The sequence below is a fragment of the Leptodactylus fuscus genome, chromosome 5 (genome assembly GCF_031893055.1).
Source record: "Leptodactylus fuscus isolate aLepFus1 chromosome 5, aLepFus1.hap2, whole genome shotgun sequence".
Taxonomy (NCBI): domain Eukaryota; kingdom Metazoa; phylum Chordata; class Amphibia; order Anura; family Leptodactylidae; genus Leptodactylus; species Leptodactylus fuscus.
Genome location: NC_134269.1, coordinates 90,734,933 through 90,760,465, shown reverse-complemented (window position 1 = coordinate 90,760,465; position 25,533 = coordinate 90,734,933). Strand labels below are relative to the sequence as shown.

The window sequence follows — 25,533 nt, the reverse complement described above, 5'->3', positions numbered from 1 at the left end:
TCAGTTAGTCCTGACATTCAAGACCCGCCTCTTCTTGTAGAAACTCGCTACATGATTGGCTGTTAAGCGGCTGTATTGGCTAGCCGTTCGCCCATTGGCTATCCAAAAGACGTTGCAGACTACGGACACGCCCTCCAGAGACTGCCCCGTCACATCCAGGAGGGTACCTGTCCAAGGAGGAGTCCCGGCTGGAGGAGCCAGCTACATACTTTGACCCTCGCGGAAGGAGCCATGGCCGGCTACGACACCAACCCCTTTGCGGACCCGGTGGAAGTCAATCCTTTCCAGGTAAACAAGTCAAGCGAACTAGTCCCGCAGCGATACAACAAGTCACACGGAACCTGGCTAGTCCACTGTGGTAACTTAATGCAGCCCGGGGCTGGGTCTCGGCAGGTGGAAGTGGGTGGTGCCTGTCCCCGGCTTCTGTAGGGTGTGATGTGGCGGAGGTGTCAGCCGCCCATGGTGCCTGGTGCTGTAATGTGTCCTGCTGTGGTGATGCAGAACCGTGCACTTGTCAGGCTGGATGTGAAATATCTGGGGCCTGTCTGTGGCTGACAGCTAACTTAAAGGGGATCTCTAGGCTAGAAGGTCTTCTGATGTGTGGTTTATACAGAGGAGATGCCAATGGTCAAGTCTGTAATCTAAGAGGAACACAGTTCTTCAAAATGGGAAGGCTTGAAGTAATTAAAGGAATTGTCCACCCTCCACCCCTGAGACTTATTAAACCTACCACACTGGTGTGAAATACCAAAAAGAGCAATCCCTCATTTTACCCCCCCCCCCCCACCTCCTGGGGTTGACTCTTCTGCGGCTCCCTCTTGTTAGTGTGACATTAGCAGCCAGGCTCCAGTCAGGTCACTGCAGTGGCCATTTGTAGACACATGGTGGTTTTTTTTTAACAGGTTAACTCAAAGATGGTCAATCCCTGACTATAATGACTCCAGAATATGATCAAATAAGTGTTAATACTTTAGGCTAGGTTCACACACGGGTTGGTATCTCCGTCTTTGATTGAGAGAGAGCCCCACCAAAAAAGTGGCTACCCTCTGAGCTCATAGACTATTATGGGGTCTGTCCGGTTTCTGCCGTTTTTACACTGAAACTAGTGGAGAGAAAAGTCCACTATATGGAACTCCTCTCTGCTGATTTTAAGCAGAATCTGCGGTAGAGTCTCCTAGATAAATTCCAATGTACAGTAGATGTGAACATAGTCTTAGCTGTGGTTACAAATAATGTGATAGATCATTGGATGGGGAAGCCACTTGTATATCGGACACTGATGAACACCCATCATTCTATGACTTCCACGGGGCCCGGGCATCACTACTTTTTCACATGATTCCAGCAAACAGTAGCCCATAGTGTGTTTATAGTATCTGAGGGGAAGGGGCTTCCTGGATGTGTATGAGTAGTCCATTTAAAACCTGACCAGTTATGCTCATTATCAGAATAGTATACAGTGTGATCAGTGTAGTATACAAAAATATAGGGTGCTTGTTATCTGAATAGTATACATGATCAATATAGAGGGTTATCACTATCCGAATAGAATACCCTCTATTTTTGTATACTATACTGATCACGCTGTATACTATTCTGATAATGATCACCCTCTATTTTTGTATACTATACTGATCATTATCAGAATAGTATACAGTGTGATCATATAGTATACAGGCAACCCGTAACAGAAATTATCCTATAGATGAGCAGCCAAAAAATGTATCCGGACTGTCCAGTAAGACATTAATCCTGTCAATAACACTGATTGTGTGGGAGGGAAAAAAAGCATGTCCTGTTACACCATTGACTGACTGGCTGCAACAGTTACTTGCCTTGTGGACATGTTAAGTGAACAGGAATATCCAGGATTGCCAGTTGTGCTGTTAAAGGGGGGTCCAAGCAAAATTGGAAGAGATCTGTTCAGCAGAAGAACCAGGTTCACAACGTAGCATCGGTGACAGGTGAGTATGAACTTTTTTTTTTTTTTTACTTTTTATTTTTATCAATGCCCCCAGTTGATTTAAAAGTTAAAGTGGTTGTCCATTTCTGCCTGGACAACCCCTTTAATTTACACCTTTGTAAGCTGTTTTCCTCGCCAAAATTCATAGTTATAGAGCCCTTTTATGCACCTTTGGTTCTTGTAAATTTTCTTTTCCAGGAAGTGTTATATAACCTTCTACAACTGATAATACACAAGTCTGGGATCACACAGTGTGTTTTTGTTGCTTTCAAAGATGAAAGCAACACGACTTCAACAAAAACGTGTCTTCAGCTCTGCTTGTCTTCTAATTGTAGTAAAGCCTAGCTCGCTTGTATGCTATTCTGCTGTAACTAATGGCCATTAACTTGAAAGCCTCTGGTGAGAACCCAGCCTAAAGAGTGTTATTTTATGGGCAGTCTGTAAATGTTGTATTGGATGACAGTTCCATAAGGTAAAGTGATCACATATCACTAGCCTATGCCATCGCTCATGAATGTGCTGCTCAATCCCCTTCATTCCCAGGATCATTGAAGGTCTGAGAAGTCAGACCCCAGAATCATAAATTATAGCATATTCTAAAAATATTCCATCAATTTGAGATGGGAATACCCCACTATAATGATAATTGCCAGTCTGTTTCTGCTGTGATCTGAGGCCTTGTCGGGTCTATTATTGAGAAGACTCAGATCAGCTTTTCAGCAGATATGTGTTATAAGGTAGTATTTGTTGTGTTCAGTTTATTTTTATTTTTTTTCTCTTGTTATGATAACTCGTACCAGAAAAGTTACATAGGATGTCCTGACTGGCATGGGTTTCCATTCTTGCACATGGTAGTGTGCCTGATTATTAATTTTAATTATATAAATTAAGAAGGTGGAGTCTCTTATTAATTTAGTTACCGGTACTCCTCTCGCTGGTTGTGGAAGGTTGGCATATGAAACCAGTTTCTAACTAACAAATCTCTCCATATGCCAGGAGAGGTTGCCAGATCCTCTTCAGACCCAAGGCCTAAAGCTGGCCAAACCTGCTGATTATGGCAGGAGTGAACCACTGTGTATGTGGATGTCCCAACTCTTGCCCAGCAGCAGATGTCCGGGTAGAAAAAAAAGGTTTAGGCAAATTTAATTTTTCCATTGATAAAAGGTTCAAAAACCACACACAGAGCAGGTCGCTCAACCATCTAGAGAACAATACCGATGAATAAATGTCGAGCATGAAAGCCTGGGCTGCTCGGAGAAAACCCCGGACTGTTATTAGGGGCAAATAGCAAATTTATAGAAAAAGAATAGTTCCAGCATGCCATATAAAAAAAAAAAAAAAATAACCTTTACTAAATCGTGTTAAAAAAAATAGCACAGACGAAGCATCAACGAAGGGCTTTTGATGTGGCTACCTGTGACATCACGTTTCTCTCCCTGAGGCCTGCTGAAGACTGCGATTAGCCTCAGTGATCACATGACCACTGGGGCCAATAAGGTTTTCACTAGATTAAAACACCAACTTTTTCACGCTGTGGGTAAACCACGACTCTTATGCCACGTGGAGCCCCAACCTGAAGTGTTTTTTTTTTTTTTCTTAAAATCTATTCCTTTTTACATTGTATTCCCTCTCTGAACTTCCACCTTATTTCTAGTGCTGGTTAGACCCTTCTAATGCACAGGTTCTTATTGTATAGCTTGTGTGTCCAACCTTTGGGTGTCTCTGGACCGCATTTGAAAAATTGCTGTCTTGGGTCATACTCAAACAATATATGATTTGCAAAAAAAAATAAAAAATCCTCCCATAATTCAAATTATGCAGCGACCCATTTAGAGAGTCCCTTAAATGGATTCTACCATTGAAATGAATTTTTTGGCAATCACATGTCGGAATAGCCTTTAGAAAGGCTATTCGTCTCTTACCTTTAGACGTGGTCTCTGCTGCGCCGTTCCTTAGAAATACTGGTTTTTACTGGTATGCTAATTAGTTCTCTTGCTGCGACAGGGGCGTCCCCACTGCTGCTCGAAAACACGCTCCAGCGACACCTCTATCTTCAGCTGGATCCTCCCCTTCGTCGTCATCCTTTGCGTCACCTCCGACGCCTGCGCAGTTGGCTCTCAGTGAGACACCAGCAGAGCCGAGTGCGCATGCCGGCCAGCGGCCATTTTTGGGAGGCCGATTCTGTATTGAACTACAAGAGCAAGAGCGGCCTCCCAAAAATGGCCTCTGGCCGGCATGCGCACTCGACTCTGCTGGTGTCTCACTGGCAGAGCCAACTGCGCAGGCGTCGAAGGTGACGCAAAGGAAGACGACGAAGGGGAGGATCCAGCCGAAGATGGAGACGTCGCTGGAGCATGTTTTCGAGCAGCAGTGGTGCCCTCCCCCCATCGCTGCGAGAGAACTAATTTGCATACCGGTAAAAAAAAACAACAACGGTATTTCTAAGGAACGGTGCAGCGGAGACCACATCTAAAGGTAAGAGACAAATTGCCTTTCTAAAGGCTATTCCGACGTGTGATTGCCAAAAAATTCATTTCAGTGGTAGAATCCCTTTAAAATTGATGAGAAGGTCCCAAATAAAAGAGTGCAGCATTAAACTAGTGGGATAGTTTTGACTGCTGCATGTAATGTCTGCTAGTGTAATAGCAAAATCTTTCTGTAGGAATGTTTGTGAAACCATTGAATGTCTTGTAAGTATCAGTGTTCTTTCCTGCTATCATATGTTCATGTATATAGCTACTGCTCTAAACAGGAGGCAGAGATAAGCACTTATGAAAAGGAAGCTGTCATTTCTAATCTCAGTTGATATCTTGCATAGTGGTTTGTTTTTTTTCCCAAAAAAACTGTTTCTCCGTTGCTCTAATTGCTTGAAAAAATACATAATTTCCTACCTTTAACTTGTTGCTACACTCACATGTGGGGCCTTTTTTTTTTTTTTTTTTTCTTCTCTTCTTTCTAGCACCCATGGACTTTAGAGCCCATTGTAGACGTCCGTGGTCGAGATCAGTGTGCTGTCTGTGTTTTTTGCAGATGGCACACTGACCAATTCATTTCTATGGGCCCATGCACACGACAGATCAGTTTGCAGGCTGTGAGTCTACGCCACAAAATATAGAACAGTTCAGAGTTTGCCCATAGAAGCCTATGGGAGACTAAAAACCACGGATGACACATGTACGCAATGTCACGGTTTGGCCGTGTGGGGAAAAAAAGCAGCGTTTTACAGTCGCTGTAAGTTGGATGGGAGTCTAGCAAATCCCATCCACACCTTGCAAGAAAATATGTGCTGTGGACGTACCGCAATTTCCAAAACTGTTGTGGTTTTGGAAATCGAAGCATGTCAATTAAACCTATAGAGACACCAGTGGTTACCCTATAGGTATGATTGAAACGCAAAGGGCTGTGGGAAAACCTGCAATGTGTTACTGCCGTGTTCTTCCCGCAGTGTTTTTTTGTTTCACCCTGCTACTTGGGCCTTAGGATACTTGGGAGTTAATGTGGCTTTGCCGCATCACTGTCATGTGTCTGTGCTACAGTCCATTTCTTTATTAGACTTAAGGCGGTGGCAAACCAACGCTTATTTAGTAAATTTGTTGGAATGTATAATATAGCTGCACACAACACATGACCCTGCCTGTAGATCCTACATTTGTATAAAAGAACGTTTGTAACCTGATTCAAGCCATACTATTATGTAATGGTTCCTTTTTCACAGTTGTAGTCACATGGGTTTCCTGGTTATAGTTAATGGGCTAAAAATATAGATATTTCTAATGAATCGCATCTTCTCAGCTATCCCTGTAATGAGATCTGTTGTAGCCAAAATATCACATCCATATACTGGAGAAGGGCTGCATCTAAGTCTAAACCGTGACTTTTGAGTCTCAAATTCATAATAAAGGGGGCTTTTTTTGCAGATTCCACACACAAGATACTATATTGATATAAGATTGCATGCAATATTACAAAATGCACCATACATTGACACATGCACACAGGCAAGTAGTTATGCTTAGTGTTTTTTTGTTTTATTTACTGGCAGAAATTTGGGATACGGATGATATTCGACAGATAGAAGTAATAAGAAAATAAGGACAAAACAGCTAATCCAGGGAACTTTACTGCAGGTCTTATAGGCGTGCATATCTTCTATGATATGCCCTCTCCGAGCAGTTCTGCCTTGGTTGGCTCCACAGAATGCCATGCCTCCATGGTCTGTTTGCTGCTTCCATGCGCAGCCTTATTGTGCAGTGTACGTCTGACAACCAATCTCTATGACCTGAATTGGCTTTAGCAATACTATACTTCCCCATCTAATGGGCAACTGCACAATCATGGCGGAGGGTTACTGGTTTCACTTTCCTGGGTTACATCAATGTGGGCTGGGCACCTTCAATGCTTGTTGCAGGACTTCTTACAGAAGTTTCTGGTTCGAAACAAACTTCTAGTACTTGGGACCTAATTCAGAAAACATCAACCTATATAAATCTCTCAGGGTGTTCATCTTTAATGTTACTGGTTTACCAGGATCCATAGATTCCTCCACCTCTTATATGTGGATAAATCGCATTTAGAAAGGACCCCCCCCCCCCCAATTTATTTATTTATTTTGTTTTTGTCAAACCCCCTCTATATTCTAAGTACTTGGTACAGGCCTTACAGGCGAACTTGTCCTCTTTGATTCTATCTCTTTTAGCTCAATAGAAAGCTCCTCTCTTGCAGAATTTTGTTCATCTATAATGCAAATCATTTTAAAAAAAAAAAAAAATTGATGTACTCGGGTCCTCAGACTTTCCATTACTCAAATGGCGGCACAGGAAAAACTTGTTCAGAAACCTTAGACAACTAAGTCACACCTAGCTCTGCACACGCCACGTGTAGATCTGTGACCGCAGCAGTCAAACCTTGTCCATTACCTAATCCTTCCCACTGCCATTTATTTAGTAAACTTTGGAATGTTATCTGCATGTTTAATAAGCTGTAGGGTGGATATATTTTGGATGTGTACACTGCATGCCTGCTATTACTGTAAACAGGCCCAAGGTAATGTCTCCAGGATATAATGGATCCCTACTTGGAGTGCATAGCGGTTTATAGATGACTCCCTTTCATTTGATGCCCCCATTGGCATGTCTTATTGCCTCCCGTGTAACCGTACATGTTACTTTCATATTTCTTCCATAGAATATAGGAATGGCAATAGGTATATTAATTATAGAAATCCCTTTCACCCCTGCTCTGAAATCTACACCGTATGCCATTCCTTTGCAGATCTTTGGATTTGGACTCTGCTCCTTTGTGGATTTACAAGATGGATTTTTAAACAATTTTTTGTTTTTCCCTTATGTTTAAAATAAGAGTGCATATGTGAGGCAAGCAGACCTCTAAATTATTTCTATAACTCTGTACTGCTGCCAAAACCCTTATTGCTCTCCACTGTAGGAGGACCTCTCCTCCCACCGGCCCGGAGCTCATTGTTCATATGAAGGACTTTCACAGTATGGAGCATCTAACTGCTTCCCTTAATCATAATGTGGAGGCTTTTGACGCTGTGTGGTCATGTTGGGGTGCATATTGCATTTTACAGGGACTCTTGACTTCATCCCTCCCCCTCCCCCTTCCCCACATTTACAAGGGTAGATATTCTGCTTGACAAGGGCCCCAATAACTCATTTGGTGTTCCATTTACTTGGTGCCATCACCAGTATTGATCACTGATCATTTGTACCTTCATTCACCATCCCTTCCCACCCCAGTAGTCTGTGATTTAACAGATGTTCACTTGAGCATTTGTTCAGCAGACCTTCTACCAATTTAAGGCTGGAGTGTGAGATCTGTGTACAGTTATAAGCTGAACAATAAAGGAGTATTATCAGGTTATGCTACAGTATTGTCATGTACATGGATGGAAGGAGCAGAGTGTTTGCATTCTGGTACACTGACTCCTTGCCGTTTCTCATCACTGTGCAGAACACCCATTATTAGCTGGCGTCTATAGATAGAACAGGACCTCCCTCCCAGCGCGCTAATGAAACCATGTCTCAGCAGAATTACAGCCGGCTATTACTTCCCACTTCCACATGACTTGCTAAATATTTACTTGTCGCACATCAGCTGGAGATTTTTCGTCAGGCTACTAAATCTCACAGCTGTGCTTTTTATCAATCCTGGAGCGTATCCAGGAGCTACTGGCTTATTTTATGTGGACCACTAGGCTTTTAGAATCTGCTCCATGGCATCAGAGCAGTGGCTATGGTCGTGCCCACTCCCTTTACTCTACAATCATTGTGAGACCCCAGAAAGCCTGACACCAGTCCAGAAATATGGAAACTTCTAGTGCCAGTACAAAATCTCATACCCAGAGAAATGGGAATAGACTCATCTGTATGAGCAGTTAATGATAACTCCATTTGGTAAATATTTAAAGGGGCGGTCTCATGATGCTTATTTAGAGAATGGCTGACATCTGTGGATACAGCTTCGCTTCTATTACCAGAAAAGCCTGCTTTTAGCTAGACATTATTTGGCTGCATGGGACTCAAAGCATGACATAGCTCTCCATGCAATGCATACCTGGTGACAGTGGTACCTGCTCAGGGTGTCCGCATTTGAGTCGTGGCTGGCTTTATGTGACAACCCTTTTAATATCATATATATTGAATCACAAATGTAATATGCTTTCTATTATATGGCAGTTGAGATGTTCAGTGTTCTTCCTTTATCTAGTCTAGGGACTCTGTGGACTGTGACCTTTTTGATAATGCAAGTAATAATTTTATACTGTCTTTTTGTGAGACACAAACACGTCGTCTGTTTTGTACTTTACTTAAATTTTTTTTTTTTTTTTTTTATTTGTGAGTCAATGTTTATCACTTTTTCGTTTGGCTGCTTATCTATGAACAAGATGTACATGATGGGAATATGATATTCATATAATATACACCTGTAAATGAGTCACTTAAAGAATGACCGTGCATCACAGTAATATGCTGGATGTGCACCACCCATGTATTTTAGCTACAGCTTTTGTGAAAATTTACTTAGATGTTTGTTTTTCTGCCTGAACAAATGCAAAGCCAGGAAGCTACATGCTACTTCCCATAGAGTCCAGGAATAGAAACTTTAAGTGGGTGTTTAGTCTACAGAATCCCAGCTTGACACACATTATTCCCAAAAGATATCTGTTTATGGTGTCTTATGTTGCCACAATTTGATGCAGTATTTCGCCAGGAGGGTACACAAGCAGAGCTATGGAGTCGGAAGGTCAAAACAACCCCCTCCTGATTCCACTGTAATGTACACAGGGGTATTCTCTGCAATGTAAACATATTTAAAATCTGTAGACAAGTAATAGTCGTTTTATTCTTTTGTAAATTAAATAATGAAGTTTTGCAAAGCTTTAAAGATTTTCTCCAACCAAGTCCAAATTCTTGCATACATGCATTGCATATCCATTGATAACTGATCCTTCCAATAGAATCACTACTAAGGTCTGGTTCACATCTGCATTCGGTATTCCGTTTGGGGAGTCCGCTTGGGGATCCCCCCTTTCCCGAACAGAATGCTGAAGGCATTAAAAAAGCCATGAGCAATGAAAACACATGGACACCATAGACTATAATGGGATCCTTTTGTTTTCCGCGCAGTGTCAGCACAAGTCGTGCGGAGAGAAAAAGTACTTCAAAAACTACTCTCCTCTCTGCATGACTTGTTTGTTAGACACATGGACTCCATTAGGGTGCATGCACACGATGTAATGCGGCGCTGATTCTTGCACGATAACTTGTGTAAGGATCAGCGCTGCAAAACAGAATCCCATTGACTTCAATGGATTCTGTTTAGCACGCGTAACACATTGAAATCAAAGGGAGGCTTTTTAACCCATTTACTTTCAATGTGTTACGCACGCTAAACAGAACCCATTGAAGTCAATGGGATTCTGTTTTGCAGCGGTTATCCTTACACGAGTTATCGTGCAAGAATCAGTGCCGCTTTACATCCTGTGCATGCACCCTTATAGTCTATGGGGTCCGTGTACTTTCATTGCTCACTGCTTTTTAATGTGTTCGGTATTCCATTTGGGGGGATCCCCAAGCGGGCTCCCCAAACGGAGTGCTCAATGCATATGTGAACCAGGCCTTAGATGGTTAGCGAAATCTTTAAAAATCTGCAAAACTTTTCTGTTTGCACAAATGTTTAACTTTTGTCTACAATTTTTAAATCGTACATTCATGAGAAACTCCAGAACACTTGACGTAGTATTCCTTTTACGTTTGAAACAGTCTTGTATAATACAGTGTTCTTGGTGTCCGAGGAAACAGAGCAATGCAGGTAACTATTACCCCACATTTCCCCTGGATGTGTAAAGCATCTGTAGCCAGCCATCTTGGCATGTCAGTTAAGTTTAGCACATCATGTCATTATACTGCCACCCATCTGAGTAAACATCATATGACATAAGGTCATTGATCTGACTATGAACTCTGGACGTAACATTCACATACTGTCATGTGTTCTGACAACTCCAGTATACGGAAATAAAGCAACACTCTTTGCTCTTTAGATCTTCTTTATAGACCTGTACTTGCGTAATATATTCTAATCTCACATATGGTCCCCTAATGCATATATGGTTTGAAATTGCACCCATAGTCTAGTTGGCGACAAGTGCATATAAAGCTTTCCTAGTATACACCGCACATGACGTTTATGGCTCTAATATAGAGCAGATCATGCTGAACAGTGCCAGAGTTCTCAACATGGCCACGTTTTTCACTAGTCATTACTTCAGAAAGACCATGTTCAGGATTTAGTTGTAGATTCTATGCCTAAATCCTGACCGAATCCCTGCTATAACTTATAAATGTTATTTAATACCCCAATCACAGGATTTGCGATAAAATCTACACAGAATGTGAAACTTTTTGCCAGCTTTAAAATCGTCAGCATTTTTATTGTTGACACGGCTTCCATATGGAAATACTCTGCAATATCTTCATATTGAATTACCATCCACTCCAGAAGTCGATTAATCTGGTTTTTGGTGGGAACCAGACAAGGTCTATATGACTTTGCAAAAGAGAAGTAAAGTTTAGGTGTATATAACAGTGTTTTGGAGGGGCTTCTTAGTTGTACTGAAGGGAATATTAAAGCACTTGTCCAATAGCCTAAAGCAAAAAAGTGAATAACTTTTAGAAATGAAAGCGTGCCAGGATAGGTGACGAATGTCTAGAATATACACACAGGAAGGTCGATATTGTCTGCTCCTTTCAGGTAGATCATATGCTATATCTCTATGCTGCATTATGTCACTAGGTCATATGTGAGTCATCCACTGGGCAAACCAGTTATCGCATGTAGGGAGTGGCTGCTTTATAGTGCATATAGGCTGACGACGCTTCCCTTCTTACCCCTTCTGATGCAGCCTCACCCCAAAATTTACCAGGCCAATTCCAATTTTTTATTTATTTTTTTTACACTTTATTTTTGTTGTATATGCAAACAGTAACACTTGTAGAGAAGTATTATTTTAAAGGGCAAGTTACAAATTGAGTAATGTTGCAGGAAAAATGTACAGTTATGCTAAGTTTACATACCCCGGCAGATTTTTTTTTTTTTTTTTTTTTTTTTTTTTGGGGGGGGGGCTTCTCTTGAGTGAATATGAATAATAACACAAGACCTTTTTCTCCACTCATGGTTAATGGTTGATTGAAGACTTTTATTGTCAATCTTCTGTATTTTCTCTTTTTTAATCATAATGACAACCAAAAACATCAAAATGACCTGTTCAAAAGTTCACATACCCCAGTTCCTAATGCTGTGTATTGCCCCCTCTAGCATCAATGACAGCTTGAAGTCTTTTGAGGTACAGTAGTTGTAGATGAGGCTCTTTATTTTCTCATATTGTAAAGATGCCCATTCTTAGCAAAAAGTCTCCAGTTCCTGTAAATTCCTGGGTTGTCTTGCATGTACTTCACAGGATGATATGTTGCTTGAAAGATCACTGTGAGCTGGTCTACTTTGTGATCTATTTCTTCTTCCACTTGAAACTGTTATATAATATACTAGCAGGAGGACCCGACTTTGCACGGGTATAATTAATTTTTGTTTATATAGTGGCCCCATAAGAACTGCCTGGTTTTGCACTGGTGTATTTTGCATGTTGTTTCTGTGTGTGTATGTGTGTTTGTCCGTGTCCATAAGTGTCATGAGATCTTGTGTACCTCAGGTTGGATATCAGTGAAAACCTGTGATCGGTTGTTATGCAGACTCTGATTTGTGGTACTGTATGGTGACGTGCATATCTAATCCTCCGGCGTGTGGTACTGTACGCTGGCGTGTGTATCTAATCCTCTGATGCGTGTATCTGTTTGGATATTAGTGTTGCATTGTACATGTAGAGTGACCGTGTGTATTGCAGTTGGAATATTAGTGAAAGACTTGCAGGTTTGTATTGGCTAATGGGGGTCATTGTTTTGGGAATACTGTATCTCCAGAACAGTACGTCTGAGCAAGTTGAGGCCTCGTCTTAAAGGGGTTGTCCCGTCACAAGGATCCTATCTATAATGCTTATTAATGTGAATGTAAGACTTTTCCTGAATACACTGCTTCAGCAAAACTGCTTTGTTTGGCCACTATCTCACTTTATTCATTTTTTTGTGGCCACAGCCCTGACCTAGCTGCTCCTGAGTCAAGTGATGTGTCAGCCTGCTCTGAGGGGGGAGGGAGGAGGGGCTAAGTGCACGGGAGCGAGCCTGGGGGGGGGGGGGGTAGTTTACCCTTTGGGGGAAGGGGCCACCAATACAGGGTTAGATGCCAGCACAGGTGAAGCCAGCAACATCGCTATGCTTCTGCCCTGCATGAAGGCAGAAGCGATGCTGCTATTCCGGGGGGGGGGGAGGAGCGAAATAACAGCATCGCTTCTGCCGCTGCTGGCTTCATGCAGGGCAGAAGCATAGCGATGTTGCTGGCTTCACCTGTGCCTGCGTCTAACACTCCCCGGCATCGGCTGTAATAGGCAGATGCTGGGGACTGTTAGACGCCGGCACAGGCACATCGCTATGCTTCTGCCCTGCATGAAGACAGCAGCGGCAGAAGCGATGCTGTTCCGCTCCGGGGTCACATATGCAAAGCCAAGCGGCGAGATGCCGCCGGCCCTGCGTGCACGCTCATACACCAGTCTAACCTTCACAATGCGAATACAGACACGCAGGGTGTCGGGTCTGTATTTGCATTGTGAAGGGTAGACTGGTGTATGAGCGCGCACGCAGGGCCGGCGGCATCTCGCCGCTTGGCTTTGCATATGTGACCCCGCCCACCAATGACGAAACAAAGCCGGAAGACAAAAGATTTTAGAGGAACGAAGACGGGTGAGTATGCGACGTGGGAGTACCCCTTTAATCCTTCCTGCCAAATTTGGTGAAGATCTGTCCAGTTGCTTGGTCGCACATAAAGGACAGACAGACACTCATATATATATATATATATATATATATATATATATATATATATATATATATATAACGTAAAATGTGTTGAATAGATCAATATATACTGTAATAAATGTTTATATACACATATCTGTATTATATTAAAAAATTAAAAATTTATATACCGGTAGTTTTTTTTTTTTTTTTGTATTATAGGATCCTGCAGTCACACAGATCACCAGCAGTGGCCATGGGAACCTTGAAGAATTCAACCCTTTTTCTGAAAACTCCCGCTTGGTGGGTATCGGTAATGTTACTGTGAACACATCACTGCCACAATGAATATAGTGAAAAAAAGGTGTCTGCATTCAGGCAGCAATTAACAGCTCTTAAATGATTGATTGAAATATAGTCCAAATAAATGGGTAACGTTTTGGTCCTAGTTGTACCTTAATCAGACAGTCTGTGCAAGGTAACTCAGTGGAAATTCCAGAAAAAATATAGTATTTAGTTTGACCATCTAGATACAGCTATTAAACACTTGTGTAGTTTATATTTTAATATTTATTCTTGAAATTCCATTGTTACCCTGCACATTCTCTGATAAAGGTCCAGCTGGGACCAAAATGTTACCTGTTAAGGGTAGGTTCACACTTGTGTTGTGATTTCTCCTGGCGGGCCCAAACAAATGGAGAGTATACCCACTAAAGCAGCAGTTATCTGCAGACACCAATGGATCGCTTAGGCTATGCCGTGGTCCGTCAGATACTCGCTGTTTTTATACTGAAACTAGCGGAGAGAAGAGTCATCCAATTTTTAGCAGATTCTGCGGCAGACACCGATGCATATGTGAACCTTGCCTTATTTGGATTGCATTTCAATAAACTATTTAAGAGTAGTCAAAATCTGTTTGAGCTCTGAAACCTTCTTTCCTCTATATGTTGCGTGAGTTCCTTTCTGCGCCCCAAAACCTACTCTCCACAGAATTCTGAGTTACCTACATTGTCACAAGTAGAGATGAGCGAGTAGTATTCAATCAAATACCTCGCTCCCATAGGAATGCGTGTAAGCGGCCAAACACCAAGGGGTTAAGCGCAGTGAATATTTGATGCACTTAACCCCTTGGTGTTCAGCCACTTACTCGCATTCCTATGGGTGCATTCACACTACTGATACGGTGCCTGATTCTGAATGTTAAAACACGTTCAGAATCAGCGCGTATAAAGCAGATCCCATTCATTTCAATGGGAGCCAGCATACGAGCGCTCCCTATTGAAATGAATGGGCTGATTTTTTTCACTACGAGCGCTCCCATTGAAGTGAATGGGAAGTGCTCGCGTGTACGGCTTGGAATGAGCAGAGCTAGCCGTACACGCGAGTACTTCCCATTGAAATGAATGGGAACTGCTTTATACGTGCTGATTCTGAACGTGTTTTAATGTTCAGAATCAGGCAGTGTATCAGTAGTGTGAATGCACCCTATGGGAGCGAGCTATTCGATCGAATACTACTCTCTCATCTCTAGTCACAAGGAATGGATTTGTCCTAGCTGATTCTCCGTTTTCACTTTATTACTTTTGTTCTCCTTTTGAGAACTTTGTGTTTTTTGTTTTTTTTTTTGTTTTTTTTTTTCCATTTGTGAAATATGTTACACTGTGTGATCAATGTCTGTTGAATGCAAAGTATAGTGAGAAGGCTTAGGGCCCGTTCACACGGAGTAAACGCGCGTGTGTTTTGGCAAAATAAATGTGTAAAAATAAGACTCCAATTGACTTCAATGACATTTTACATGTGTCTTGATGTGTATTTTTACACGTGTAAAAAAAAAAAGTCAATGGGAGTCTTATTTTTACATGTGTATTTTTTACTCGTGCATTTTGTCAAAATACATGTGTGTTTACTCCGTTAGAACGGGTCCTTACAGTAGTTGGTCATTATTGATGTACAGCTAAATGCAAGAAAATCTCAAATCTAAGGCCAACAGTTCTTTCATAGAAATTGGCCATTATTTCTGACTGTTAATTTGTCTTATATCTATTGTTTGCTTACAGACGACCAATCAGAAAACTGTGCCCATACAGCCCGTGATGCCTTCTCAGCCTGCTGTTTTACAGCCATCCGTAGAACCATCTCCACAGGTACTTTATCAGGGTTTGAAGGAGAAAACCTAGGCCATGTAACCTTCACGCTAGCAGTCCTACTGTCAGAGGCTAAAGATGATCACTGTCCTAACAGTTCGGTTATGTTTATCGCCTCTTAATAAGTCTATTCACTTTTGGGATTTGTACATAATCCTTTCCTGGTCACAGTTTACATTTGAGCATGTAGTATGAACATTGCATGCAGGGCCCAAAATTTGAGCACTGAATTTTATTTTATTTTGTATTCTGAACTCTTTAACTTGGTGAATTTCTACTTGTAGGTCTCTTCTACCCCAGGAACACTGGCATTTATTTCTTTGGGGTTGACTTACTATTGTGGTTACAATTTGAGCCTGATATAAAATGCAACAAAATGTGACATTTTAGCATCACTGCTTTTCCTAAAGTGAATTGGTCCACCAAATGTGCCTTATGTAAAATAATGATTTTGGTCAATGCTAGACTCCCTGTAGTGAGCATAAATTCCAATAGCGTTTATTAAGGCTATTCCAGGCATACTTTTTTTTTTTTTTTTGTTCAACTTCCTAGTGTTGTATGTGTGCGTATATGTGTGTGTATATGTATATGTGTGTGTGTATATATATATATATATATATATATATAATATAATATAATTTTTTTTTTTTTTTATTATTTTTTTTTATTTTTTTTTTGTGTGTGTGTTTGGTCCTATATCAAGTTTTTAGCCATATGTAAATAAGCTGCATGGAGCACAGCTGTGTCAAATTTAAACACCTCCGCTTGGTTAAATCAACGCACCCTCCTTGTAAAATCACGCCTCTTCCTCTTCTTAGCTGCATCTGTAGCAGCTTCTGATGTGTGCTTGGTCAAATCTTGCAAATGCGGTGAACTACAGAACATGCAGAGAATAAAGATGCACTGTATGCTCGGCCCAAATCCGAAGTGGCTGAGTGTACAGCCATACTCTGCGCCTCATCTTTATTAAATGCGTGCTCAGTATTTCAGCAATGCTTAGAACTACACAAGCAAACTGCACCAGCTCAGTACACTCGTTTGTGCAGAGAACAAACATGCTGAGCCTGAACCCTAAGTAGCCAAGCCTGGAATAGCCTTTAATAAAAATTGATTTTGCCAATGATAGACTCCCTTTAATAATCTTTGAAACACAAAAGTAGTGTAAATGAAGGCAAATTCCTCACCAGCTAGTAGCTGGCATGGATTAATTGCAATGACACTGGGAGAACACTCCTAATTCTTGATGAGGTGCAGTATCCGCATGAATTAAAATCTTTTTGCTAGCGTAATGGATATTATAAGCCATATAAAATTAAGGCTGGTCTTGATGAATGTACTCTCATTTTCTTTCATTTCACAGAAGCCAAAAAAATATTATCTGCTTATTCTTTCCCTCTTATACTTTTTCCTACAGGCAGTAGCAGCAGCGGCACAAGCTAGCCTCCTGCAACAACAAGAGGAGCTGGATAGAAAAGCGGCTGAGATTGAGCGAAAGGAAAAAGAAACAAGGAATGTAAATATTGACTGTGAGTATGCTGAGGGTGTGCTTATATGTCTATTCTGAAGTAAGGGGGGAAGGTTTCTGTACTATTAATGGGTTAATAAATACACCCATATACTTTTTAGTGTGTTTTGAGTGATTTCTGGGTGTCTTTAGGGGCCCCTGGTGTCTCCTTCTTTTGTTTACATCCTTCTGCTTTCTGCTATGTAACCTTCTTACTAACCCCTCACTCCCCCTCCCTGTCTCTCTAGCTATCCCGCCCTTTCCTACCTACTCAGCCCAACCCCTGACCCATCTACATGCCGTCGCAGGATACTGTGCGGAAAAGGTTTCTGCCATGTGAATTTACCAAGTCTGTCTTAGACTAATTTAGTGTGTGTGTTCATAGTATAATGTAATTAAATTACAGTACATTATGCTAGGTCATAAAACATATGACCTGTAATTGTATCACTTACTGTTATAATTCCTCTGAAAGATATGACTAGTATTAACTGAAAAAAATGCAATTGGACCTTGAGCAATTTGAGGTCCGCCTGACGAACTTTCTCTCCTTCTGCAGTAAGACAGAATAACTGGCCCCCTCTTCCCTCTAAGTGTCCCATCAAACCCTGCTTCTACCAGGACTTTGCAGCAGACATCCCGGCTGATTACCAGCGCACCTGCAAAATGCTCTACTACCTGTGGATGTGTGAGTACCTGCCTATGATCCTCATTCTGGGAATTGTATTACGCTATATGCTTGCTTGACCCCAGTAAATTCCTCGGTTCTTTATTGATCTTATAAATGGACCTTCACCTGGACCATTTTTACCCCTTTAAAATGTAACTAGAAGGTTAACTCTTCAGGATTGGGCCTTTTTTAAAATGTATTTATTTAATTGTCTGATTCAGCAGCTATATGATTTTGTGCAGCTGCTTAAGTCTACAAGCATGTACAGGACCATTGGATTCTACTACTTTGTAAATTGTACATTAATGAGCAATTGTGGTTCTGTAGTGTTTAGCAGTACACAAAATACATATATGAATGCACTAGATGTGGTGGTGTTCTCAGGTGTACTTCAAATCCACCTGTCCCCTCACAAATGTTCAAGGCTTTATAAAAGGTGTCCCACATGATTAACGGATATAATGCAGGTAAAGTGAGTGTTTCAGCAAAGCCAGGCTGTACCTTCTGTTGGTGGAGAGGTTATGTAGTTCTATCTTATTAGATGTTACACTGTTCTGATGGGTGGCTTGTCTGCAAAAATGATGTTTTAAAACCAATATGAGCAGAAAGATTTAATTGAATATGGCTTCTTTCTCCAGTTCACTCCGTCACACTTCTGCTTAACCTTCTGGCTTGCTTGGCATATTTCACCGCTAATACTGAAGTTGGAGGTGTGGATTTTGGCTTATCCATCTTGTGGTTTATTTTGTTTACACCATGTGCCTTCTTATGCTGGTACCGGCCAATCTACAAAGCATTCAGGTAATCTTTTCTTCATACCTAGGAATATTGGGTGTATCTGGTATTGTGTAAGAAACAGCAAGGGAGAAAAACCTAGCATCCACACATACAAGTAGCAATAAAGATTTTTTTTTTTTTTTTTTTTTTTTTAACGGCAAGTACCATATATCCTAAGTCTGCAGGCTTTTGGAGTCACTGCTTTAAAGATACAGCTTTGTCATGTCAAGGTGTACAGCTATCATAGAGCGAGCTAGGAACCCTGAGCAGCAGATAGAGGGAATTTGTAACAGTCTGTCCTTGTCCAGCATACAAGTCACCAATGTGGCAGCCTTTACAGGCCTAGGTGTTCACGTGATCACCGGGTAAATTTGTATCAAAATTGTGGAGCACGCTAAGCCAGATAATAGTGGGATGAACTTTCCTTAGTGTAAAGATGACCAGATTCTTATTAAACATTCTGTGATAAACTTGCCACATTTTAAGATTGTCCAGTAAAGTTTTGCCTCATTGAGCCTATATTTTTGTCCAGTCCACAAAATCAATCTTAGATGTAGGCAGTAATATCAGAAATGTACATCTGACCTGCTTGATACCATGTTTTTACAGGACAGACAGCTCCTTCAACTTCTTTGCGTTCTTCCTCATCTTCTTCTGTCAGATCATCTTTTATATCATACAAGCAGTAGGCATCCCTCACTGGGGTGACAGGTAAGATTTGACGTCCTCCTCATGGTTTTCCTCCTCCGTACCGTTCTTCATAGTGATCTCACGTTGTCTTTGTTGCAGTGGCTGGATCATGGCTCTGACCATGTTGAAGGTCAACACTGCGGTTGCTGTGATAATGATGATTGTGGCATGTTTCTTCACGGTGTGTGCTGCATTATCTCTCTTCCTGCTAAAGAAGGTAAGTCTGAAATACATTACATTACATATTAACTCTCATTGAGCAAACTGTAAAAGAGAAAAAAAAAGTTGAACTCCTGAATGCTGTCTTTGTCTATAAAATTTAGTTTCAACTATAAAAAGAAAGTTAAATCAATCAATCTCTTAGCATACAGTGCTTCTTTTTCTGATACAGAAATACCCTGCGTATACCTACTGTAGGTTTAAAAGATAACATTCCAGCAGTTGCCGCTAGAGCAGTGGTTCTCAACCTTTCTAATGCTGTGACCCCGCAATACAGTTCGTCATGTTGCGGTGACCCCATTTAGTTTGGAACACGCGTCCAAAACTGCGTGCGTTCCAGCTGAATAGCGCTGCTGCAGACACTAGCGCGGCTTCTCAGTGGCTAAAGCCATCAGAAATATGTATTTTCTGATGGCTTTAGGCATACCTCTCAACTTTTGAAGATTAGAAAGAGAGAGAAAATATGACTCCACCCATTCTCATTCATTTTTCATGTGCTCCCACACAGTATTATCCTCCTACAGTCATCCGTACATTATGTCCCCCCGCCATCTCTCCCCCAGTTTCATATAACCCCTTCATCTGCCCCAGTTTCATATAACCCCTTCATCTGCCCCAGTTTCATGTCCCCCCCCATCTCTCCCCCAGTTTCATGTCCCCCATCTCTTCCCTAGTCTCATGTCCCTTTGTCTCTGCCCCCAGTGTCATGCCGTCCCCCCTTCATCTGCCCCTTCATTATGTTCCACCTTAATGTTTAAAAAAAAAAAAAAAAAAAACACACGCCTTCCAACGCTTCCCCGCTGCCCGCTCAGTCTCACTCACTCATACAGTTGTAGCCGCGATGTGACGTCATCACATCGTGGCTACACATACAGAAGCCGCAGCACAGCGTTGAAGCAGGAGCTGGCTGTGTCAGCTCCTGCTTTAATCGACTGTGTTTTCAACTCATCGGCGTCCTCCGGGCGCCGATCAGTTGAAACCAGGACATACCTCCCACCAACAGGGACGGTTGGGAGGTATGTGGCGACCCCTGTGTTTTGGTCGTTCGACCCCCGCCGGGGTCTCGACCCACAGGTTGAGAACCGCTGCGCTAGAGGGAGCCTGTCTTAGCATAATCAATGTGACGCTAGGTTAACACTAGTGTTCACGTTTCTGTATTTTGGGTCTGCTTGGGGATCCAAAGAAGGGAAACCTAATCCGCTTAAAAAGCGGTTACCTGTGGAAACCCTCGGACCTCATTATAGTTTAAACTATGATGGGGTCCGTGGGTTTTCCACTTGAAAAATGCAGAGAGACCAGCTTGCATGACTTTTCTCTCCGCGTTTTTCAAGTTGATTCTGGGATGGAAAAACCGAACTAGTTTGAATGCTAGTGTGTTTTTCAATTTTTATTTATTTATTTTTTTATTTTTTTTTTTTGCATTAGATGTAAAAGGAATTTTGCCTCCTACAAAATGTTTAAGCTAAAAAAAAAAAAAAAAAATATCCTACCCTGACAATTACCTGCATCTTCTTAGTAAATTGTAGTAACTCATTTTGCTTCTACGGATGTGAATGTGGGGACAGAGTTGCTGGGGGGCAGAGTCTGGGGCACTTCTGTCCCCTTAACTGACTCTAGGTTCCGTTCGGGTCTCCGTTCTCAGCTTTCGGTTTTCTTCATGCAGAAGATGGAAAGCTGTCAGACTGGATCTGGCCGTGAGCAGTGGTGAGCGTTTTATGCTCTCCGCTGCAAAACTGTTTCTTTTTTTTTTTTTTTAAATCGGACACAGAGTACTGCATGTCCGATTTTAAAAAAAAAAACTGTTTCGCGGCGGAGAGCATAAAACGCTCACCACCGCTCACGGCCGGACCTCTTTCAAACCCATTCAAATGAATGGGTATGAAAGAGTCCTGCAGGTTTCCGTCTCCTGTCTGTTTTGTGCAGGAAACGGAAACCTGCATAACAGAGACCGGGCGCAGATGTGAACGAGCCCTTACTTGATCTCAGACATACTCATTGGATGCATGAGTTCTAGCTATTTGGGCAGAATTCACTTGTGCTGTTTTGATATGTTTTTTTTTTTTTTTTTGTTTTATCATCAGCCAATAGTTAGGAGTGGATTTAAGAAAGAGAACCTTTGTTAGTTTGTGACTTCCTTTATGATGGCAATTGTGAAAGCACCATTGTTAAATTTTCTTGAAATGATAGGTCAAATACCTTATTCTCGTATAAGGTGTTTTGGTGATTGTAAGTCAAAATCTTAGTATAGACTACACAGATTAGATATAATGGAAAGATTTATACCTTTTATGTGTTTTCAACCTGGATTTAACTTGTGCTTCCTGATGCCAGACACTGACGTGTGAATAAGGTCTTGGCATTACTTGCTAAAGGGTTTGTCCAAACTTTGCTATTTATGGCCGATCTTTGGGTAGGTGATCGATATAATTTTGTCTGGGCTTCAGCTGTGTCAACCATGGACTTGCATAGTGTATGGCGGTGGAAGCAGATGGCTCTGTATACTGTTTTGAACCAAAATTAGAACATTCCCTCACTTCAGCAAGGCCATACACATTACAAACACCTGAAACACCATAGAAAAATGGCCAAAAAAATAAACTCAATCAGCATATATTTATAAAAATATAAATTTTATTGATAAACAATAAAAGTTCATTCAGCAGGGCAGATGGAAATAGCCAAAAAAACACACACAACACAAAAGGGGCAACCAGACAAAATAATATGTATGCAGGTAATACATTTTGAGTAATAAATCGGTAGATATTGTAACGCAGCATACACTTGAAAATATAACTATGCACCAAAAATCATGACTAGACAATCAATATTGTAGTAGGAAGTTATACTATAAAGGGACATTGGTATAAAGTAATATAAAAGTACCAGCCATATAATATAATAGTAGCACTAAAGGCAAATCTGAACTAACAAAGTATTATCACTCAATGTGTGCTAGACAGACACAGAAATATATACCAAAATGCCCACCATAAAATGTGATAATAATATTATAGGCAAGTCTGAACTAACAAGATATAACCACAGAATGTGTGTTAGACAAATGAGCCATAAATATGTACCACAATAGTAGCCTACTACAAAGAAAATGCATCAAACCACAAAGGGAAATCAGATAATATACCTGTAGCTATGGTGTGTAAAAAGCAAGATGAAGGTCTCAATATAGGGCCCCGGATGAACGCCAATGTGTGTGTACATTGTGCAGATCTGGTGGCTACAGATGTTGGTATAATCAGATATTGTTGGCCCTTTAATATAAAGTTGTAGACAAGCCCAGTAAAACTGTCAGTGCAGAAACACTCTGGCCATTGTTATACAACATTACATCTAAAAGAGCAGCTTAGAAGTACTTCTTATAACCGATATCAGCCAGTTTTTTTAACCCCTTCCCGCCGATGGCATTTTTTGATTTTCGTTTTTGACTCCCCTCCTTCTAAACCCCATAACTTTTTTTATTTCTCCGCTCCTAGAGTCATATGAGGTCTTAATTTTTGCGGGACAAATTTTTCTTCATGATGCCACTATTAATTATTCTGTAGAATGTACTGGGAAGCAGGAAAAAAATTCAGAATGGGGTGGATTTGAAGAAAAAATGCATTTCTGCGACTTTCTTACGGGCTTTGGTTTTACGGTGTTCACTGTGCAGCCAAAATGACATGTCCCCTATATTCTGTGTTTCGGTACGGTTCCAGGGATACCAAATTTATATGGTTTTATTTACATTTTGACCCCTAAAAAAATTCCAAAACGGTGTTAAAAATTTTTTTTTTTCTAAAAGTCGCCATATTCCGACGGCCGTAACTTTTTTATACATAGGTGTACGGGGATGCATAGGGCGTCTTTTTTTGCGGGGCCGGGTGTACTTTTTAGTTCTACCATTTTCGGGAAACGTTATTGCTTTGATCACTTTTTATTCAAATTTTTATCAGAATCAAAACAGTGAAAAAACGGCGGTTTGGCACTTTTGACTATTTTTCCTGCTACGGCGTTTACCGAACAGGAAAAATATTTTTATAGATTTGTAGAGCGGGCGATTTCGGACGTGGGGATACCTAACATGTATGTGTTTCACAGTTTTTAACTACTTTTATATTTGTTCTAGGGAAAGGGGGGTGATTTGAACTTTTAATACTTTTTTTTATATTTTTTTATATTTTTTTTTAACTTTTTATTTTATTTTTTTTTTGCATTTATTAGACCCCCTAGGGGTGTTGAACCCCAGAGGGTCTGATCACTAATGCAATGCATTACAATGCTAATGCATTGCAATGCATTGCAAAAAATCATCATCTCTTTTGCAGGCTGTATACACCAGCCTGCAAAAGAGAGAATTTGCAGACCGGCTGGGAGCCTTTAACAAGGCTCCCGGCTGTCACTGCAACATGACGTCGGCCCTGGAGCATGCTCCAGGAGCCGGCGATCCCTGCCAAAATGGCGGCGCCCATGCGCCGCCGGGAAAATGGCGCCTCCGGCGCCTTTGACAGCAGCGCCGGAGGGGTTAATGCCTCCGATCGGTCCGGGGACCGATCGGAGGCATTAGAGCCGGTTGTCTACTGCTTAAAGCAGTAGACACTCGGCGGCTATGACGGCCGCCCGGCTCCCGGGCGGTCGCCATAGTTACAGACCCGACACGCGCCGTACTATTACGGCGCATGTCGGGAAGGGGTTAATTTATATACTGTATGTAAATGTTTCTAAAGTTCCCAGAACTGGTGATTAAAGGTAGGTATTTTTATGGGCTTCCTATATGTAGTCCATCTGAATAATGTGAATATCAAAGAACTGACTGATAAAGGGGAGTAATAGATGGTAAATGGATAATGCAGATTTAATCTTACGGTCTCTAAGTCTGATGCATGTTTTTGGAGTTTTCTCTGCTTTTAAAGTGTGTATGTTTCTTGCAGGTTCACTCAATGTATCGCAGGACAGGTGCAAATTTCCAGAGAGCACAGGAAGAATTTTCACAGGGCATCTTATCCAATCGTACAGTTCAAAACGCAGCTGCCGGAGCCGCCACTGCCGCCGCCAGGGGGGCATTCCAGGATAACTGAGCATCTTGATTCCATTACTTCTTTTTTTTTACACTTCTGACTATTTCCCTTATCCCTTTTACTACTTCTGTGAGGAAGAAATTCATTGTTTCTATAAAGCAATTTCCTCTATTTTTTGCCTCTGGTGGTCTTACCGAGCACTCCAGATAATGCCATTTCCACCAAGAGACTGTGAAATTCTACATATATGTACATAAATTATATATATTTAGACATGAAAAACTAATTTACTTGCTTTCCTTTTTATTTGAGGCAGATTTTTTTTTTTTTGTTCCGGAATGGGGAATGAATGATGTATGTAAAATGCAACAATCTGTGGTAATGGACTGCTTGTTCTGATTGGACAGGCTGAGATGTAAAATATGTAGATTCCTTTTCCTTTTTTTTTTTTTTTTTTTTTTTTTTTTTTTTTTTTTTGTTGTTGTTTTATCTGTCTTCTCCTCTTGTACGTGTTTCCCGGCATTGAATTTTTATGTTTACTGCAAAAGCCATTTTAAGATGGTGATTCATATTACGGTAATTACATCCCTTTGGCCGTTCCAGGAATGATGCTTTTTAAACCTTGAAGACACAAGTTGTTGCCTATGATCCCTTCTGCCCATGTTGTGCCATGCTGGCACACAAGCCATTCATTTACAGTGTTTTCTTGGCATTAAGAATACAATTGCTGTGTAAATGTCCAGGCCCGGGCAATGGTTGGTCTTTTTATAGGTACAAGTTACAGACTAAATACAGTTAAATAACTGCTCTGTAGGCAGTGAACTGACTGCACCAGCTTTGTATAATGTAATTGTTGTCACCCTACAGTGCCTAATGAGTGAAAATCTAAATAAATCTATTTTCTACAATCAGTATGGATACTTCATTTTTTCACTGTTAGGTTTTGATGTCTTAGTCATTGTAATGAGATATGGGGCCCATAGGATAAGGCAACACGTTGTGGAATAGCTGCTTTGTTTTCCACTTTTTGCATTGTTTTTTTTTTTTTTGAGTGTAGTTTGAAAAGTAATGGAAAATATAAAGAAAGTATCTATGCTTTTCCCTTCTGCTAAATCTACTCCTGGCTTC

The 25,533-nt window shown here is 41.1% G+C and overlaps 1 protein-coding gene across 1 annotated transcript; it reads left to right on the top strand.

The window, feature by feature from the left end:
* The first annotated feature begins 147 nt into the window (after positions 1-147).
* On the top strand, positions 148-25,307 carry SCAMP2 (secretory carrier membrane protein 2). The gene is made up of 9 exons (XM_075273731.1): positions 148-288; positions 13,609-13,689; positions 15,444-15,530; positions 16,945-17,056; positions 17,594-17,722; positions 18,343-18,505; positions 19,091-19,192; positions 19,271-19,388; positions 24,319-25,307. Exons 1-9 carry the CDS (start codon positions 232-234, stop codon positions 24,463-24,465), a joined length of 996 nt encoding a protein of 331 aa, XP_075129832.1. The 5' UTR covers positions 148-231; the 3' UTR covers positions 24,466-25,307.
* The last annotated feature ends 226 nt before the right edge of the window (positions 25,308-25,533 follow it).

What these genes read in the sequence shown, in the direction of transcription:
- SCAMP2 (XM_075273731.1), top strand. Translation starts at nt 232, where the DNA reads ATGGCCGGCTACGACACCAACCCCTTTGCGGACCCGGTGGAAGTCAAT. An exon ending in TGGAAGTCAATCCTTTCCAG is followed by an intron (nt 289 to 13,608) that starts GTAAACAAGTCA and finishes TTTGTATTATAG; the next exon opens with GATCCTGCAGTCACACAGAT. An exon ending in TTTCTGAAAACTCCCGCTTG is followed by an intron (nt 13,690 to 15,443) that starts GTGGGTATCGGT and finishes GTTTGCTTACAG; the next exon opens with ACGACCAATCAGAAAACTGT.